Consider the following 17,173-nt stretch of genomic DNA (forward strand, 5'->3'; position numbering starts at 1 on the left):
TCGCTGACTTGGTAGTCCTCAACCTCCGCCAACCTATTCCGAGGCGACCATGTCTGCCCTCACCTCGGATGGGTTTGCTGTTTCTCCAATGTCGGAACGATACAATCCTTTAGCCCAGGTGACTGTTTCGCCACTGGGAACGCCGATACCTCCATCCGCAGATACTTTTACAGCAAAGCCTGGGGTCGAACACGAACGCCAACCGATCGAAAACGAGAGTAGTCGCGGGATCAATGACGACTGTCTTCCAGAGGTCGTTTCAAACGCAGTTGTCAGAGTCGAGCCTCCAGTTTTGGAGACACCGGACGATCGTATCGAATATGTATCAAGTCTAGAAGTCATGTCAATCACGCCTCGATCGGTCACACCCCGAACAGTTACACCTTTACACATGCTTGGAGATCAACCCGAGTCGATCGATTGTCCGTTCTGTCATCGACGTACCGAGACGCGTGTCAGCAAGAAGCCGTCAAACGCCACACAGTGAGTTTCCTGGCAAGTTTGAGAGCGAAGCTGACCTCTCAGTCTACAAGCGGTTCTTCTGTTATTTACCACGGTCTGTGGAGTGGCTGCTCCTTATGTAGCCGGGTGGTCTTTCGATATTGAGCAGTTTTGTCAGAATTGCAGCAACAGAGTGGCATACAAGGCCCAGGGGAAGGAATTACACCTTTGCAAAGCCCCTGAGTCCTGGAAAGAGCCTTCAAAGTTTCCTGATGCTGAGTGAGGTTCGGACGGTCAACTGCGGGTGTTTTATGGTGTTGGTTAGGTGGGCTTGTACACAAGTATGTTAATCTAATATTCCGGGCCTGGCATGCCCACAAAAGCTGGTATATATCGATAGAAGTACATATCATGAATTCAGGCGTTGTCTGAACCAAGCTCGTTCCTTCCACTTCGAATAGGGCAAATTCAAGCTTAAATCTCGGGCCAATGAGAGATTCTAGGATTTCCGCATTTGGCGAAAAGGGGAGCTTCACATGACTAGGCTTAGGGTACGTAGCGAGGCAGATGAGGTTATTCGGACTTCAATCTGGGTACGTACCTGAAACGGCTGTGGATGAACTAAGAGATGATTACTTCAGCTTTCTAAGGAATTGCAGCGAGCTGCTATTTGTAAAATTGAGACCCAGTTGCTGCAGCCTACTGCAAAGTGTAACGGCCGTTGAAACAATGGTTCTTGAGAATAAACCGGTAAGGGCTTGAGATGAATTGGACACGGAAGACAAAGCTTCGCCGTGACATTAATTGTGCCTATACCCCCCGATTTTGAGTAAATTGATAAAAGAAGAATTTGTCAGATCATGATTGAACCAATAAACGCGTATTTGTTGAGCCCGAGTCTCAAAACGCGTAAACAATGTGGCTTGTAATACGCGTCTGAAACAAAAATAACTTGAACTTTACGCGAATGTGCCTGCATACGGAAGCCGGCAAGTTGATTGCCTCTAAACTTACGCATTGACGAATCCCCTGAAGCTAACTTGTTTGAGAGCAGTCTCTTTGCATTCTTCGGTGAAATATCGTCACCAAGTTATCATCAGATTAATATTAAAGACCGTTGAGGCGCAGTCTGGCGTTGCAGCCGAGAGAAAACGTCGCATATCAAGTTTTACACCTGCACTACCAGCACCATCGTGGTCCGCAGTCAGGCGGTGCCAGAAAAGCTTGATACGCCACGTGTGGATGTTTTGTTGATATCTTGAGCTTTGACCGTGGCTACCATCACTTATCGATATGATCGCCCTCACATAAGCCATCGGGGTCACAGCGTTGCTACCGGTGAGGTAGCAGTGAATTTCGACTCTACGGTGAAGCTGAAATTGGAATGCCTCAATAATTTCATGATGGGCCGCCATCGAGTTCAAAGACACGCCTGAAAACAAGGCGCTGTTTCATAAGATCCCGCCACATGCCATTTGTTTTGGGTATTCTTGGCTTCAATGGCGTTCTTTTTGGTTCATGCCATCTTTGCTGCTGTTGCATCGGCACTCTCAGTGTCGAGGCAGATTCAACTGGGAAATCATGAATACTTTGTCCCTCCTACAGCGTCCTGGAAACTTGAATCATGGGACTACAACACTGGAACAGACGAGTTTGTCCCTCTGACTGTTGTTCACCTGAATGACACAGTCGATGCAGCCAGCGTTGCCTCGGCGCTGGTCGAGTATGAGAAAGATGACGTGTGGACAACATCTTTTGCTGAGGGTAAGCTTCAACACCATTTATCCATTCATGCTAACAGTCACAGTCATCTGTGTCAAGTGCACAAACATGACAAACGATTGGGTCAAGGATTTACCCCCTGACTACAATACCTCGGCTGTCTTTTACTCAGAGACCGCTCCTCCTGGACCGTACTTTGTTCACACGGCTACTGGAAACGTGTATCAGGCTTATCGACTTTACGCGGACACAAACCAGGCTTTCATTCAGGTATTCTAACCCTCCAAGTGTCTTCCTCGCTAACATATTAGGCTTCTTATCAAGATCCTTCAGGAACGCATCATCCTCTCCGCGCTGGGAGCTTCTCTGCTGGAGGGCTTACCATTGCAGTTCCCTCTCGACTCTACTTTACCCCGACACCCGAGAAACCCCTTGCCGGAGTGAGAATCTCTGTTAAAGATCTCTACGATCTCAAGGGCCTCAAAACAAGCGGCGGCAACCGAGCATTATATGAAATCAGCGATATCAAAAACGAGACAGCCTTTGCGGTTCAGAGACTAGTCGACGCTGGTGCGGTTGTCATTGGTAAGAACAAGATGTCCGAGTTTGCATTTGCAGGCATTTACGTGACGGAACACATCGATTACCTTCTACCGTTCAATCCCCGTGGCGACGGGTACAACTCGCCAAGTGACAGCTCTGGAGGTTCAGCTGCAGCTGTAGCTTCTTATGATTGGCTTGATGCTACTATGGGGAGCGATACAGGTGGCAGTATCAGGGGACCAGCCGCGGTCAATGGTGTTCACGGGAATCGACCAACCCATGGGGCTGTGGACCTTACCGGCGCACTTCCTCTGTCAACAGCAATGGATACCTCTGGAATCCTTGCTCGAGATCCCCTTCTATGGTCCAAGATCAACCGAGTTCTCTACTCCGAAACAAAAGAGTACCACAAGTACCCAAAGACCATTTATCTCAATCCAAAAAGCAAGGCGACGATATCCAACTTGCAAGATTACTTTTTGGAGGTTTCTGAGGCTGCCCAAAACTTCCTCGACGCCTTGACCAAGCTCTTGTCAGCTGAAGTCAAAACTTTCTCTCTTGACAAGGCATGGGACAAGTCAGGGCCAGACCCGGATGACTCCCTTTCAGACATTACTAGTTTCGTCTACCGGAACCTGACTCGATACGAGCAGTGGAACAAGTTTGGAAAGGGCTACGTGAAGAAATACAAGGCTTCTCACAATGGAGAATTCCCTCACGTGGTCCCCCACATTCGAAGCGGCTGGTTGATGGCGAACAAGACAATGACTGAGGAGACACACCGTCAAGATCTCGAGTCCAAGAAGATGGTTGAGGACTGGGCCGCGAAGCATTTCTTGTCTCATGACAAAGAGACGTGCTCAACCGCTGTCTACGTCTACTTTTGGACCCCATTGGCAAATTACAAGCCAGACGTCTCCAAAGAGTAAGACACCTCTCTTGTACTGACATCGCTAAACTTCTCAGCACTTCCAATCCCTACATTTCGCACTTGGCCGACATAATCTCCAACCAGCAGGCGGCAATTCTCCAGTTGAACAAGACTATCAACTGCAATACTACTCTTGGAACCCCTGAAGCCTGTAAGCTTTCCTTGGAAGCCCTTGGAGATAACGATGACGACTCCGATGAGTCCGTTTCCCCCGGTCGCCTTGCATCTCTTGCCGGTCTTCCCGATTACGCCATCACCCTTGGAAGCTTTGACTTGGGAGGGGTAAACTTTTCCAACTCGACCCTGAAGAACCAGAGTCTACCACTGGCAGTTGACATTATGGCTGCCAAGGGATGTGATTTTGTCATTCTGGATATTGTTGAGGCATTGTACAAAGAGGGGGCTATCAGAACGGTCAAAACTGGGACAGTTGTGTAGCTCTAGACTTGAATATTACATGGAAAGACAATGGTGTTGCTACGAGCCTTTGTCGGTGCAGAACTGTGATATTTGACAAGCTATTCCAGAGGCTAGACGGGAGGTTTATAATTATCCGTCCAGCACACTGGCTTGAGCTATTAACCGTCAACGCTCAACGGGCTTATACCCAAACTCAGAAGATCCTCTTCATAACCGAGTACTACGTCATCGGCCACTAACCATGAAAGGAAGAGATTTGGAGCGCCAATGCTTGGCCTTTCTGCCGAGCAAATCACAAAGATCTGATAAGATAATCTCGATGAGAAATACGAAGCGTCTTTCCCGCCAAGCCACCCGCGATGGTGATCTAGACAGTTTTCAGAGTAGATTAATGTCTAGTCCGTCTCATGACACAGCTTGGCATGGGGGTCCCAGCCTGTCGGTGCATTTAAATCCTGGAACCCCAAGCAGATTTGGATCTACAAACCACTCGCAATGTCTGAACAAAGGAACGATATTATGCCCGCTCCGCGGGAGCCATTGGGCGGTGGCGGACGCGCAACAGAGAAGGTTGAAATCGACTCCGAAGATCAAATGCACCATGCAGCACCTCCTACAGAAGCTATCCGCAAGATCTGGACGAAATCCCCACTCATCGTCGCTTTTGCTGGGTGAGTCGGATGCACTCGCAAGAAGCCACGCTAACTCTGCTCAGTCTCTTTGTCATGAACTTTGCCATGATCTTCGCTGCTTCTTCTGCGGGCGTCTATGATCCCTACGCCACGAGCCATTTCAAGGGCCATTCCCTCATTGCCACGGCCAACATCATTCACGGCATTGTTAGGATTGTTGCGTATCCTCTATTGGCCAAAGTTGCAGATGTAAGTAGCATCCGAAGACAGTAACGCCAGGCTAATGGATTAGCACATTGGACGACCGCAAGGATTCGCAGGGTCGGTGATGAGCATGGCCCTAGCAAACGTCCTCTACGCTGCGTGCCACAACGTAGAGACATATCTCGTAAGTTTACAGTTCTTCTACCCTTCAAATCTAATATCCTCAGGCCGGAGGTATCTTTGAGTCGTTTGGCGATACTTGGTGGACCATTACCGAGCAAATATTCATCGCCGAAGTCACTTCCCTCATGAACAGAGGTTTTCTCTTTACGCTGCCCGAGTCACTGGCCGCCATCCCGACCTTGTACGCCGGCACATATCTTGGTGAACACATGCTGCTGAAATCATCATGGCGTTGGGGATTCGGTATGTGGGCTGCCATTATGCCCTTCTGCGCACTCCCAACCATCGCTATCATGGTGTTTATGGAGTTCCGAGCTCGCAAGAAGGGCATCTACTATAAGCGAGTTTCACTCCGTGCTGCTTCCGAGATCCCAGAGGGTGCATCCTGGCCAACAAAGGTCCGCCAGGTTCTTTTCGTTCAGCTGGACATTGTCGGTGCATTTCTGTTGCTCGCTGGTCTTGCAATGACTCTATTGCCGCTTTCTATCACAGGGAGGAGAAACACTGAGCGGTGGACCGAGCCGTCGTCTATCGTGCTTCTGGTCGTGGGAGTATTGACGTTTGTTGGCTTCTTGATCTGGGACGGACGATATGCAAAGAAGCCTATTGTTCCGTTCCGTATGATCAAGAACCGCAATGTCATACTTGCTTGTGTTTCTGTTTGCATTATTGCCATGTCGGATTCAACTTATAGGACGTTTGCACCAAGCTTTCTACAAGTGGCTGGAGGTTACTCGCCTGGGCATGCAGTCCGCATCGAGTAAGTCTTCTCACACATAGAGAATTTGATCTAACCTGTACAGCAACGCTAGAAGGGTTGCCTTGAACCTCGGTGGTCTTGTCATTGGTCTGGCCATCAGATTCGTCAAGCATACCAAGCCGTTTATCGTCCTCGGCTTCTTAATGGTTGCTCTAGCCAACGGACTGCCAATCTACTTCACCAACATTGATGGAGCTCGAGTCGCCAACGAAGCAGCTCTTACCACTGGACAGGTGCTGCTTGGCCTTGGTCGTGGTTTTGCTCAGGTACCACTTCAAGTCGCTCTGCAGGCTGCGGTTCCGGATCACGAGATTGGCATTGCAACGGCCATGTTTCTCTCTTCGTCTGGATTTGGTGCCAATGTTGGCAACAGGCAAGTTGTCTCGCTCTCTTCGTGACATAACTAACACATACTAGTATTGGTGGTGCTCTCTGGAACACTCTTTTGCCCCGAAGGCTCGCTGCGAATCTCCCAGAGGTTGACAAGGCAAACAGTACCGCCATCTTCCGTTCCATTGTGGCGGCGCAGAGCTACGAGCCGGGCACCGCAACTAGAGATGCCATCAATCTCAGTTACCGCCTGACACAGCAGACACTTGCGATTGGGTCGCTTTCGCTTTCCATTCCTCTTCTGATCATCATGTTCTTCTTCCGGAATGTCAAGTTGGAGAAGGAGGATGAGAAGCGAAATGAGGTCGCTGAGCAGCAGCTTGCTGCGGCGGGGCAAGGACTCTCTGCTGGACAAAACACTGTGACGGAGAAGAGTTAAATAAGAGCTGCATCTTGCTCACCGCGTGTTACAGCTGCACCAAATGCCCAATATAGCTACCGAGGTTAGAGAGCGGTTTTGTAAGCTTGCCAGCCTTGATGCTATAAACAACTTGCCAAGCTGGCCTAAGTGCCGATGTTTGAACAGTTCTCACAGTCTGACTTCATCGAACAAAGTTGGACCAATTAGATAGCTCTTATACATGAGTATTACACTGAAAGAGACAAAATACGCGGGGTTACGTTGTGCGGAGAAGTCACGAGACCACCCATATCTCGGATGTGGTCAATCTAGTTACCTGATCCGGGTTAGCCAGCATGTCGGTTGTTTGTGGCTGTTAAGGAAGGTTTTGGGACCGCCTTGGTTGTCCGAAACTCTTGCACTTTTCATATCGACATCGATGTACTTAAACGGCCCATCTTGAACCTCACATTGATCAGAGCACTTCCTTTTCAGAGGACACCAAGTATCGTATCGAACACCGTCAACTATGCCTTCGCTCCTTGAATCACTGGGACTGCGCCCGGATGTGGCCTTGGTCGCCTTTCTGGCCATTGGCGCATGTTGGCTGCTCTACTCCTACAAGTTCCAGAGCAAATCCGGTATGTTCATTTCCCTCTCTCTTGCCACTGCTAACCAGTCAGTGACTCCTGAGCCTGATGTCTTCAAAACTCCCACGCCGAAGCCTCTTCCCGACTTTGATCTGGACAGCACCAAACCTCAACTGTATCGTCCATTCCGTCATGGCAAAAACCACATCACCATGGGAATCAGGAAACTCGACTGGGATAGCTGGATCGAGATGGACTCCAACTTCCTCTGGTTCCACGACACCAAAGTATCCGAGCTTGAAAAAGACCTCAAGGCCCATGTTCAATATGTCGACAACGCCGTGACTCGAGATGCCTGCTTTGAAGTCTTAGAGGAGCTGGCCAGTTACTTGACTGCTCGCTATCCAAAGATCTTTCAGCTCAAAGGGGGTGTTTTGCACAATACTCTAACTGGAGAAATGTTCAACTATCCGGCTGGTAAGTAGGGAGCCCCTTTTTTGACTTGACTAACAAGATAGCCAACCCAACCGATGCCATGACGATTGCGGCCAAGTTGGTACAAGATGATCTCATCATTATGGTCGAGAATGATGGTAAGTCACTCCTTTTTTCATTGACTCAGCTAATCCCGTAGATGGCCAATACCACCTCGACGCCGGAGCTGTTTGTCTACCCGGCTTCTGGCGGCTAAGAGAAAAGTTCAACATGTCTCTTGATACCCTTCACATTGAAGCTGGAGTTCCTCATTACCAGGCAAAGCTCCAAAAGTCGATGAATCGGTTCTTCAAGAGCATGCTCCCAGAGAAGGCAGTGATCCGGAACAATGTAAGTAACCTGCAGGCGATTAGACAAAGCTGACCAGTTAGTTCTTTATTCAACTTGACGACGGACTCCATTGGTCTCACAGAATGGGAAATCAAGACGGAAACGAAGTTGCATGTAAGCTGTCCCCCTTAATCATACCCCTGAATCGTGCCCCCTGACACCCTCAGCTTGGGAAACGGCAAACGACGTTGGCTTGACCATCGAAGACCTCTACTTCCGATCCGAAAGACAGTCTCTTCGACGACTCCCTCGATCCAAGGCGCTCCTGTTTACGGTCCGAACCTACTTCGAGCCGATCACTACAATTGCCAAAGAACCACACGTCCCAGGTAGACTGGCCGAAGCGATTGAAGAATGGGATGAAGAGACGTCAAAGTACAAGGGAAAGCATCATTGGGCGGGCATTCTTCTTCCTTATTTGCATGAGCAGGACCAGCTTCAGAAGGAGTCGGGTCTTCTTGAAAAGGTGGCTGAAGCTGCATACCCTTACTAGTCAGGCAGTCGGACGATAAAAGCATCGACATACATCTATTCTCCTTTAAGATCTCCGTTCCTAACTCAGTCGCCGCGTGTCTATAGCTTCCGTTCCTTGAGAAGTGACGCAGTGATGAGCGTAATGCCAGCAAATACAATCGAAAGACCTGGACTGTTAGCTATGTCCAGACACCTGGAAGAAGACCTACCATGACCATATTCAATTCCCTTGACATATCCCTCAATGAGGACCTTTTGAACTGCCCCGGTTGCATGCTCAATGTAGGAGACGCTCTCTGAAGCTTTGCGGATGATCTAACAAGTTAGCAGAGCCAATAAAACGTCTATCAACCTACCTCGGAAATCTCTGCTTGGGACATGCCAAGTCTGGTCAGGTCCAACTGCACGCTATACCTCAGATATCCTTGAATAATTGCACTGGTGCCTGCCATGCCAATAATAGTTCCCAAGGTAGTCGTCATAAACAGGCCTGCAGCGGCAGCAGCCTTGTCCTTGGGGTCGATCGAGGCTTGCAGGGAAATGAAACCAGCACTAAAGGCAATACCATTTCCCCAAGCCACTGCAAGGGTCAGCTTTGCTTGTTGAGAGTCGAAACACTTACCCTGGGAAAACATAGAGCGATTCTGCCCAGCTAGTGTGTCCATGCCATCGTAGAAGCATCAATGTGTAGCCAGTGATGGAGGATATGGCAGCAAACACAAGGAGAGCCTTGTACCGGCCGGTTCTGCGACTGTTAATAATTGCAGTTGCTGCTGGAGTCTGGAACTTACCTGTTGATGATGATACCTGCAGCAATTCCTCCAATTGTGTTTCCAATTACTGCTGGAAAGAGATGGGCTCCTGCAATGGTGCTCGAGACACGTTGTGTGACTTGGAAGTAAATAGGAACGGTGTACATCATCTAACCTGTCAGCATAGCCATTAATGAGAGTGGAAACTTACTGCAAGCTGTGCTCCAGCCTGAGCTGCAACCATCAGATACGACTTTGTAACCTGTGCATTCCGAAGGAGTCGAAGAGGAAATATCGGTTCCTTAGCCCAGCGTGACTCGACGAGTACAAAGGCAACAGCGAGGACAATGCCGGCTGCAAATAGGGCAAAGATAATTGGGTGACTCCAAGGTATTTTCTGACCTCCAATTTCCAGGGGCATCATCAGAGAGAGGACAGTAGCGCCAAGTAAGAGGGCCCCCAGTGCATCAATCCTAGCAAGGCGGCTACCGATTGAACTTTCTTGGGTGTCGTGCGACGTGGAAGGGAGAAGTAATCCACAGATGACCATGGATGCGGCAAAGATAGGGGCTTGACCAAGGAATGACCTGACTTGTTAGTTTAGCCTTCTGGGCAGGGTGCTTTTAATTACCATCTCCAGCCAATTGTGTCAGCCAACAAGCCTCCAAGAGGGCCTCCGATGCTTCGGCCAACCGTGGCAATCACATTCATGTAGCTTTGCCAAGAAGCAACTTCTCTCAGGGGAGCGAGATCTACCTGGTCAGCTTGGTCTATCGTCTGTTGATTAACATACCTGCGATGATCACTGAGGCCATAGCAGTCATTCCAGCGCCTCCGGATCCAGAAATGACGCGTCCCAGAATTACCTGCCACATAGACTGGCCAATGCCCCTATTTATGTGAGAAATGATCACGATTCGAGTGGTAAACTTACACCAGAGCACTATTACGGTCAGAACGAGTCAATTGGCGTAGAGGAAACTTACCATCCAAGAGCAAAGAGTCCATAACAGAACATCAAGATGGCTTTTCGGCCAAAGATATCGCTGAGTTTGCCGTACTACAACCTTAGCAATGCTCACGCAGTCAATTCTGCTACTTACTACTGTCTGTGAAGCTGCACCAGCCAACATAAAGCTGATAAAAAGCCAGCTAGAGTCTGCCAAGTCTCCAAACTCGGATGCAATCACAGGATGAGTTGCGAGGACCAGTGAACCGTCGGCGTTTGAAGTAAAGACACCTGAACTGTTAGCTAGAACAAACTGCAGGTAGAAACATACCAATGAGCAAGGCAATCACAACCCTGGCGATAAAGGCATGGCTATAAGGCTTCGGCTCTTCCGGCTGAGGAGCGCTTTCACAGTCTGAAGCTGAGCCATATCCATTTCGCTCAGCGGGCAGAAGTCGGGACGACTCTGTATCATTGGCCGTGGCTGTCATCTTGTGGCACAGTCAGTTTCAGTGGAATGTTGAACAGTTCAAGTTCAGTCAGAGGTTTTCAACTCAATTGCCGATCCGAATTAGGCGTGATGTGATTCTAGTCGAAAGCACATCATCGACGCCCCACCAGTTTCTGCACCAGGGGACGAATGATGATGGGAGAGAGCTTATCGATACGAGGATGCTCATTAGATCTGAGATATTAATTACAGGAATTGTCAAGAGCTAGAGGGGCAGAGTCGCAGGTTAAGTTGGCCTAGTGAGGGCTGAAAGGAGGTCACAGGGGACTGGCTCTAACCAGGAACCTTGATACAACCATTCCTTATAAATCAGGAACCATAACTTCTCTGGATAAATAAAGTCTCAATTATAGGAGCATTAATTGGCATACATGATGACTACCAAGCATACCTATCTCATCTGCAACATGATGCCTCCGAGAACACAACTCTTGAGACACAAACCGTAGATGATTCAGTTATGAATATAATGCATAGCATAAACAAAGCATAACTATCAATCACATGCATAAATCGTCAGTGCTGCAATCAGACCCATCGGCGCACCCCGGTCTGAAACATTATTTCCGCTGCGGGCGTACATGCGACCACTATCTTATCTACCAGACTACCACATACAGTTCCTCCCTTGACTTACTCCTCTCTTCCATAACCATTGTCCATAACCATTGTCCTCCTCAAAGACAATAACCGTTCTCCTCAAACGTTACCCCGTGACCTCATCAGCCAATGTAATTACCTCATCAAAACTCAATTGTGGATCTCCGCCCTTTCTCGACATGTTCCGAGTCTTTTCCGCGTCCCATGACCTTTGATCCCCTCTCGACATCATGGAAGAGCAACTCATCATGGCGGACCAAGAGTGGGAGGAGACCTATAGGGCCATTTCCAGGTCACTAGGTACAAGTCCTGATACAAGTGCCGACTTTTCACTGCCTCTTCTCGACGTTGGTCTGCCAGAGTATGGCCAGGAAGAGACAGTCTCTCCCAGCATACTCCAAACGTCGACTGCGCCACCAAAGATTGGCAATCGCTTCTCCTCAGAGGCTGTCAAGATCTTGAGAAATTGGTTTGCAAGTCATGAGCGTCATCCTTATCCCACGGTTGAAGATATCCAGAATCTACAGAATCAGACCGGTCTAGGTCGTCAGCAGATTACAAACTGGTTTGCAAACACCAGACGGAGAGCCAAGGCTCATCTTTCAAGGCCTGCATCTCCAATGTTTCGGAATGATGAAGAAGGACATTCTTCAGGACATCAGACACCTATCGATACACCTCGTCGACGACCAACGCCAGCACCATTCGAGCATATGAATCCTCTACAACGATGGGAGAATTCACCACCCGAACACGAAGCAGCCACCGTTCACGATATCTCTCGCGCTGTCGCAGCCTTTTCTGGACGTCCACATGGTCGCATAAAGTCCCGAAGCAATGCTTCGTCTGTCAGCAGCACGGGAACGTCTGGTTCAAGTCGTGATTCTGGTTCCTGCAGTTCGGCTCACTCTCATCCATCGCGTCAATCCTCTACGTCCTTCGACTTATTCCAGAGACGCCACAGTCGACGGCGAAGAGCCAGGATAAGACGTCAAGAAGTCAGGACAAATCTTTTGCAGGCTCAGAACACATATCAGTGTACCTTTTGCACCGAAACCTTCAAGACAAAGTACGACTGGCAGCGGCATGAAAAGTCTCTGCATCTGTCTCTAGAGAACTGGGTCTGCTCTCCAAAAGGCCCAACAGCGATTCATCCTGAGGAAGGGCTGCTATGCGTGTTTTGTGGCATCAAAAACCCAGACAAGACTCATCTGGACGGACACAACCAAAGCGCCTGCATTGAACGACCAATTGAGGAGCGAACATATCATCGAAAGGATCATCTTCAGCAACATTTGAGACTAGTCCATGCATCCAAGTTTCTAAAATGGCCAATGGACGAGTGGAAAGTCATGACACAAGAGATTCGCTCTCGCTGTGGCTTCTGTGGGATCAATCTCATGACATGGGCCAGCCGAGTTGATCATTTAGCAGACCATTTCAAGGCCGGAAGCACAATGGAGCACTGGAAGGGAGATTGGGGGTTTGATACCAAGATTATTGACAGGATCGACAACGCGATGCCTCCATGTAAGTCGTCTTCATGTGGACACCTCGCTTGCTTCCTCCGTCCATGCTGACCATCAGACCTTATTCACCATGAACGGAACTCTCCGCTTCCGTTTGCTGCAACAAAGGGACCAGCAGATACGCCAACAAGTGCCTACGAGTTGATCAAGCTTGAATTGGAGTATTACATGCGCAACACGTTTCACGCATTCGGCAGTCTACCTCAAGACCCAGAGCTTCACTTTGAAGGATGTTCAGTCATTCTCGGCGCAGAAATCATCTCTCCAAACCCAGCTTCTTCTGCTCCGTCGTGGTTATGGGATATATTCATGTCCTGCACAGAAATCGCCAACCAAGCAAGGCTACGACCGACGAAACAGCTTGCAGAATCACGACTCAGTCAGCTCAAGATCAACGGAAAAGGCAACATCTTTGAGAATTGCGAACTCGAGGCTGCGCTACGTCAGTATATGGCAGCCCATGCAGCTGTAGGACACTTTCCATCCGATTCAGAGCTACAACAAGAGGCTTGCAACACCCTTAATCGCATTGAGAGTTCATCTCCCAATCCTTCGAGGCGGTTCCTGGACTTTTTGATGAGACTGGTCTGGAGTTCCACTACTTGGCTGTTACCTCTACGGCAGCGAGCCCCTGTCGTTGCTTCGCCACCTCTAAATGATCAGGCTCTTTTATGGCCACAGAATCAAGCCCTCGACAATGTCAACGGTGCTGTCCTAGGGGACATGAACGTGGATCTTCAAAACCTCAGCAATTCATGGATGCCCCTGACAGAAACAGACATGGCTCTTGAGAACCGATCCCTGTCTCCTGGTATATCAGAAGGCATCCCAAACATGACGTCTCCTTTGATCAACCAGGAGATGCCGTCACACGACTCTCTTGACAGGGCTCTTCTTCGTGACAAGGTCCGAACAGCCACTCCATTCTTTATCAATGACAACAACAGTTATCGCCGACTGAAGAGAGAACTGTCGAGATTCGTCATCACTACAATGTCACAAAACAACCCCAACAGACACATTCCGAGTGACGACGAGTTGAAATACCAAGCACGCTGGATCTTATACGACGAGTAAGTTTCCTGAAGCAGTCTATGTCCAGGCTAACAGTTCAGTGACGATCCATGGAACCAAACTCCGGTCGATAACGCAGAATGGCTACGAGAGTTTAAACGAGATGTTGGAATACCAGACGGACAACTATCAACTGGTTCATAGACTAAATAGACACGGGACAAGATCCTAGGTTCCTCTTGACAGGCTCGTTCTCAATGGCAATGTCAAAGTCAAAAATATCCATCGGTATACCCAGAGTTGTGCAGACATTTGGAATGTCGACAATCCCAGCAATCGTGCCTCTGACAGGTGCACTAGACAAGAGGAGGTAGATTTGTTCTCCAGAGTAGCCTAAACAGTCAGCATAGTCTGTAATCTGGGAGAAACACTTACCATATTGCTTGAGATACTCAATTGCTCGAAGACAAGACTGTCTATATGCCACAGTTGCATCCATAAAGTGCTGCTTCCCTTGTTCATCGACAGAGAATCCCTCAAAGATGAGGTATCGGGATGGTCCGTATGAAGGTCCCATGTCTCCTGGCTTGAAAACTGGACTTTTGAGTCCTCTCGTCTTCATGCCGTTTTTGATGAGATCAAACTTGATGGTAATGATGCCGGCCTAAAACGTTAGAAAAGTCTCAAAGAGTGAGGAGACTTACCATTTCAATAGCACCGCAGAAGCTAATCTCCCCGTCTCCCTGGCTAAAGTGAAGGTCGCCCACAGAAAACTTGGCTCCGGCAACGTGAACAGGCAGATACGTCGTAGAACCTCGCGAGATGTTGTTGATGTCGCAATTTCCACCATGCTCAGGCCGTCCAGGAATCGTACGAGCTCCCTCTCGAGCGATCTTCTCATACACATCACCACTAGCCTGTCCAGCGTGTGCATTCTGTGCATTTGGAGGCTGTGCAACCACCTTGTTGGGATGCGAATGAGCCATGGACGACACCAGATCAGCCTCTCGACGATTCCATTCTGCCAAAACTTCGGCAGATGGAGCACATCCCAAAATTCCAGGATGAATCAGCCCGGCAAAGCGGACCCCTGGAATGTGTCTGCTCGTACAGTAGACGCCGTCAAAGTCCCAGATAGCCTTGGAAGCATTGGGATAGTGCTCTTCCAAGAAACCACCACCGTTGTTCTTTGCAAACACTCCAGTAAAACCCCAAGGCGAGTGATCAAAGGGTTGGACATCCGTGATGTTGACAACCAACAAATCTCCAGGCTCACTGCCCTTGATATCAAACGGACCAGTGAGGTAATGGATCTTTGTCAGATCAACGTCACGTACGTCATCTGCGCTGTCATTGTTCTGTATCTGGCCTCCAGTCCAGTCCAGACACTCAATTCTGACAGTCTCTCCAGGCTCAACAACGCCAATGCTTGGCACTTAAATGTCAGCAATGCCTCTGCTCAGGGCGATTCATACCTTCTGGATGCCATCGATTGTGCAGATAGGGCTGCTCCGAGGCAGGACGGTCAAAGGAAACAGACTGAGCAGTACGGATCTTGCGAGACATGATGGCTTGAGTTGTGTCTGTCGAGGACCTAATGACTCTCTTTTATCTTGACATCTCAATCCCCCTCTTGATAAGCGCTGCAGGCCGTCGTGTGACTGTCCAGATAAAGAAGGTCTGCCAGGGGTGAATGCATCAAGATGATTAGCCCGCATCAAAGCGCCAGATACTACGTGCCGCAAGATGCCGATACAACCCCGACCCCGCGTTTCCATTGACGTGACAGACTTAAAGATTGCCCGTATCTCAGTGTAATTGGGTTGGTATCATCAATCATCAACATGGAGGGCATCAAGACTTTTTCTCTGGGAGATTTTGAGCTCCAGAATGGAGTCCTCCCAAATGCTTGGATCGCTTACAAGACGTTTGGCGATCCCTCTTTGCCTGCTGTTCTTTATCCTTCATGGTTCTCTGGAGCTATCTACGACAATGAATGGCTTATTGGAGACGACAAGACGTTGAATCCAGCCAAATACTTCATCATCATTCCAGCTCTGTTTGGAAACGGCCAATCCACAAGCCCATCCAACTCGGACATTAGTCCATTCCCTCAGGTCTCTTTCTACGACAATGTACGAGCTCAACATCAGCTTGTTACAAAGGGACTCGGCATCAAACACCTTCATGCGGTCTTGGGATGGTCCATGGGAGCTGCTCAGTCTTTCCAATGGGCCACACAGTTCCCCGACTTTATGAACGTTGTTGTTCCCTTTTGCGGGTCAGCCAGGACATCCTTGCACAATCAGGTCTTTCTTGAAGGTGTCAAGTCGGCACTCTTGGCTGCAAAGGGTACCTGTTCAGCTGGCAGTTGCAAGGACCGGCTTGAAGGGTCACACTTGTCGAGAGTATGGACCGACAAGGAGAAAGAGGTTGGTCTGAAAGCATTTGGCCGAGGGTACGCTGGCTGGGGTTTCTCTCAGGCTTTCTACCGTCATGAACTCTTCAAGAAGCACTACAATGCTCCCGATCTTGAAACATTCATGAGAGAATTCTGGGAGAAATGGGCCCTCAGCAAAGACCCCGAGAATCTCCTCGTCATGCTGCAAACTTGGCAGAGCGGAGACGTCAGCAAGCAAGAGCCATACAACGGCGACTTCGAAAAAGCAATGGCCAGCATCAAGGCAAACTCTGTTCTCCCAAGCAAGACGGACCTCTACTTTCCGTAAGTAATACCCCCACGCAAGACAAAGCTAAAAATCGTCCGAGAGACTCGAGTATGAGGTTGCCTGCATGAATCCCGAGATTGCAGAGCTCGACGTTTATCCGTCTATCTGGGGGCATTGGGCTGGAGGACCTCCAGGGAACATGGAGGATGTCAAGTGGCTTGACGAGAGATTGAGGAGAGTGTTTGGTGATTCTGTGGAAGGTCTAAGCGAGGCAACCGCCCGGGTTCAGATTTGATGTCAGATAGTTGATGTGATAGTTGAAGCATTATCAATTCGTTAGTCTCGGAATCCTTCGGTCTCGGCATCAATTGCCAATCGCCCCCGCACTTCCAGGGGTGTTATCTATCAACATGTTCATGTTCTCGCAAGGCGTAGACCCTGCATCAGATCAATCTACATTAACCACCCGATAATTGGACAACTTGACCAGATACAGCAGGTCGAGATAGGGCGTCTCCAACATGTCGATTTAAGGCGGAGCTACTGTAGCTTGTCGAGCAAGGGCGGATGTCAAGAAAAGGCGGAGTACCCCACACACCACCACCATCAAGAACAAACAATCAAGGCGGTGTGATTGGTCACCTGGTTATCTAGATGGTGGCTGTTGCTCTCGTGACACTTGAGATCTTTCTCT

General features: G+C 49.1%; 8 protein-coding genes across 8 annotated transcripts; 6 read left to right on the top strand and 2 right to left on the bottom strand.

Annotated features, from left to right (window-relative positions):
- Positions 1-49: 49 nt before the first annotated feature.
- MRS44_009786 (uncharacterized protein) lies at positions 50-487 on the top strand (the record flags this gene model as incomplete). Its single annotated transcript, XM_046283729.2, has 1 exon — positions 50-487. One exon carries the CDS (start codon positions 50-52, stop codon positions 485-487), a length of 438 nt encoding a protein of 145 aa, XP_046131781.2.
- Positions 488-1,940: 1,453 nt separating this feature from the next.
- MRS44_009787 (uncharacterized protein) lies at positions 1,941-4,075 on the top strand (the record flags this gene model as incomplete). Its single annotated transcript, XM_046283728.2, has 4 exons — positions 1,941-2,205; positions 2,249-2,433; positions 2,475-3,631; positions 3,673-4,075. The coding sequence occupies 4 exons, from the start codon at positions 1,941-1,943 to the stop codon at positions 4,073-4,075; spliced, it is 2,010 nt and encodes a 669-aa protein (XP_046131780.2).
- A 477-nt stretch (positions 4,076-4,552) lies between these two features.
- Positions 4,553-6,605, top strand: MRS44_009788 (uncharacterized protein; the record flags this gene model as incomplete). Its single annotated transcript, XM_065620303.1, has 6 exons — positions 4,553-4,728; positions 4,773-4,938; positions 4,982-5,077; positions 5,121-5,836; positions 5,880-6,167; positions 6,254-6,605. 6 exons carry the CDS (start codon positions 4,553-4,555, stop codon positions 6,603-6,605), a joined length of 1,794 nt encoding a protein of 597 aa, XP_065476076.1.
- A 490-nt stretch (positions 6,606-7,095) lies between these two features.
- On the top strand, positions 7,096-8,474 carry MRS44_009789 (uncharacterized protein; the record flags this gene model as incomplete). Its single annotated transcript, XM_046271003.2, has 5 exons — positions 7,096-7,633; positions 7,675-7,749; positions 7,791-7,981; positions 8,023-8,095; positions 8,149-8,474. The coding sequence occupies 5 exons, from the start codon at positions 7,096-7,098 to the stop codon at positions 8,472-8,474; spliced, it is 1,203 nt and encodes a 400-aa protein (XP_046131778.2).
- Positions 8,475-8,554: 80 nt separating this feature from the next.
- Positions 8,555-10,647, bottom strand: MRS44_009790 (uncharacterized protein; the record flags this gene model as incomplete). Its single annotated transcript, XM_065620304.1, has 11 exons — positions 8,555-8,622; positions 8,665-8,770; positions 8,812-9,007; positions 9,078-9,206; positions 9,247-9,377; positions 9,419-9,798; positions 10,001-10,098; positions 10,142-10,150; positions 10,194-10,267; positions 10,311-10,447; positions 10,488-10,647. 11 exons carry the CDS (start codon positions 10,645-10,647, stop codon positions 8,555-8,557), a joined length of 1,488 nt encoding a protein of 495 aa, XP_065476077.1.
- An 850-nt stretch (positions 10,648-11,497) lies between these two features.
- Positions 11,498-13,873, top strand: MRS44_009791 (uncharacterized protein; the record flags this gene model as incomplete). The annotated part of the gene is made up of 2 exons (XM_046276594.2): positions 11,498-12,797; positions 12,855-13,873. 2 exons carry the CDS (start codon positions 11,498-11,500, stop codon positions 13,871-13,873), a joined length of 2,319 nt encoding a protein of 772 aa, XP_046131776.2.
- A 142-nt stretch (positions 13,874-14,015) lies between these two features.
- MRS44_009792 (uncharacterized protein) lies at positions 14,016-15,376 on the bottom strand (the record flags this gene model as incomplete). Its single annotated transcript, XM_046276593.2, has 4 exons — positions 14,016-14,203; positions 14,246-14,474; positions 14,515-15,245; positions 15,286-15,376. 4 exons carry the CDS (start codon positions 15,374-15,376, stop codon positions 14,016-14,018), a joined length of 1,239 nt encoding a protein of 412 aa, XP_046131775.1.
- A 278-nt stretch (positions 15,377-15,654) lies between these two features.
- MRS44_009793 (uncharacterized protein) lies at positions 15,655-16,774 on the top strand (the record flags this gene model as incomplete). The annotated part of the gene is made up of 2 exons (XM_065620305.1): positions 15,655-16,535; positions 16,582-16,774. 2 exons carry the CDS (start codon positions 15,655-15,657, stop codon positions 16,772-16,774), a joined length of 1,074 nt encoding a protein of 357 aa, XP_065476078.1.
- Positions 16,775-17,173: the final 399 nt, after the last annotated feature.

The sequence above is a fragment of the Fusarium solani genome (genome assembly GCF_023522795.1).
Source record: "Fusarium solani strain SB1 chromosome Unknown bctg00000006, whole genome shotgun sequence".
Lineage (NCBI taxonomy): Eukaryota > Fungi > Ascomycota > Sordariomycetes > Hypocreales > Nectriaceae > Fusarium > Fusarium solani.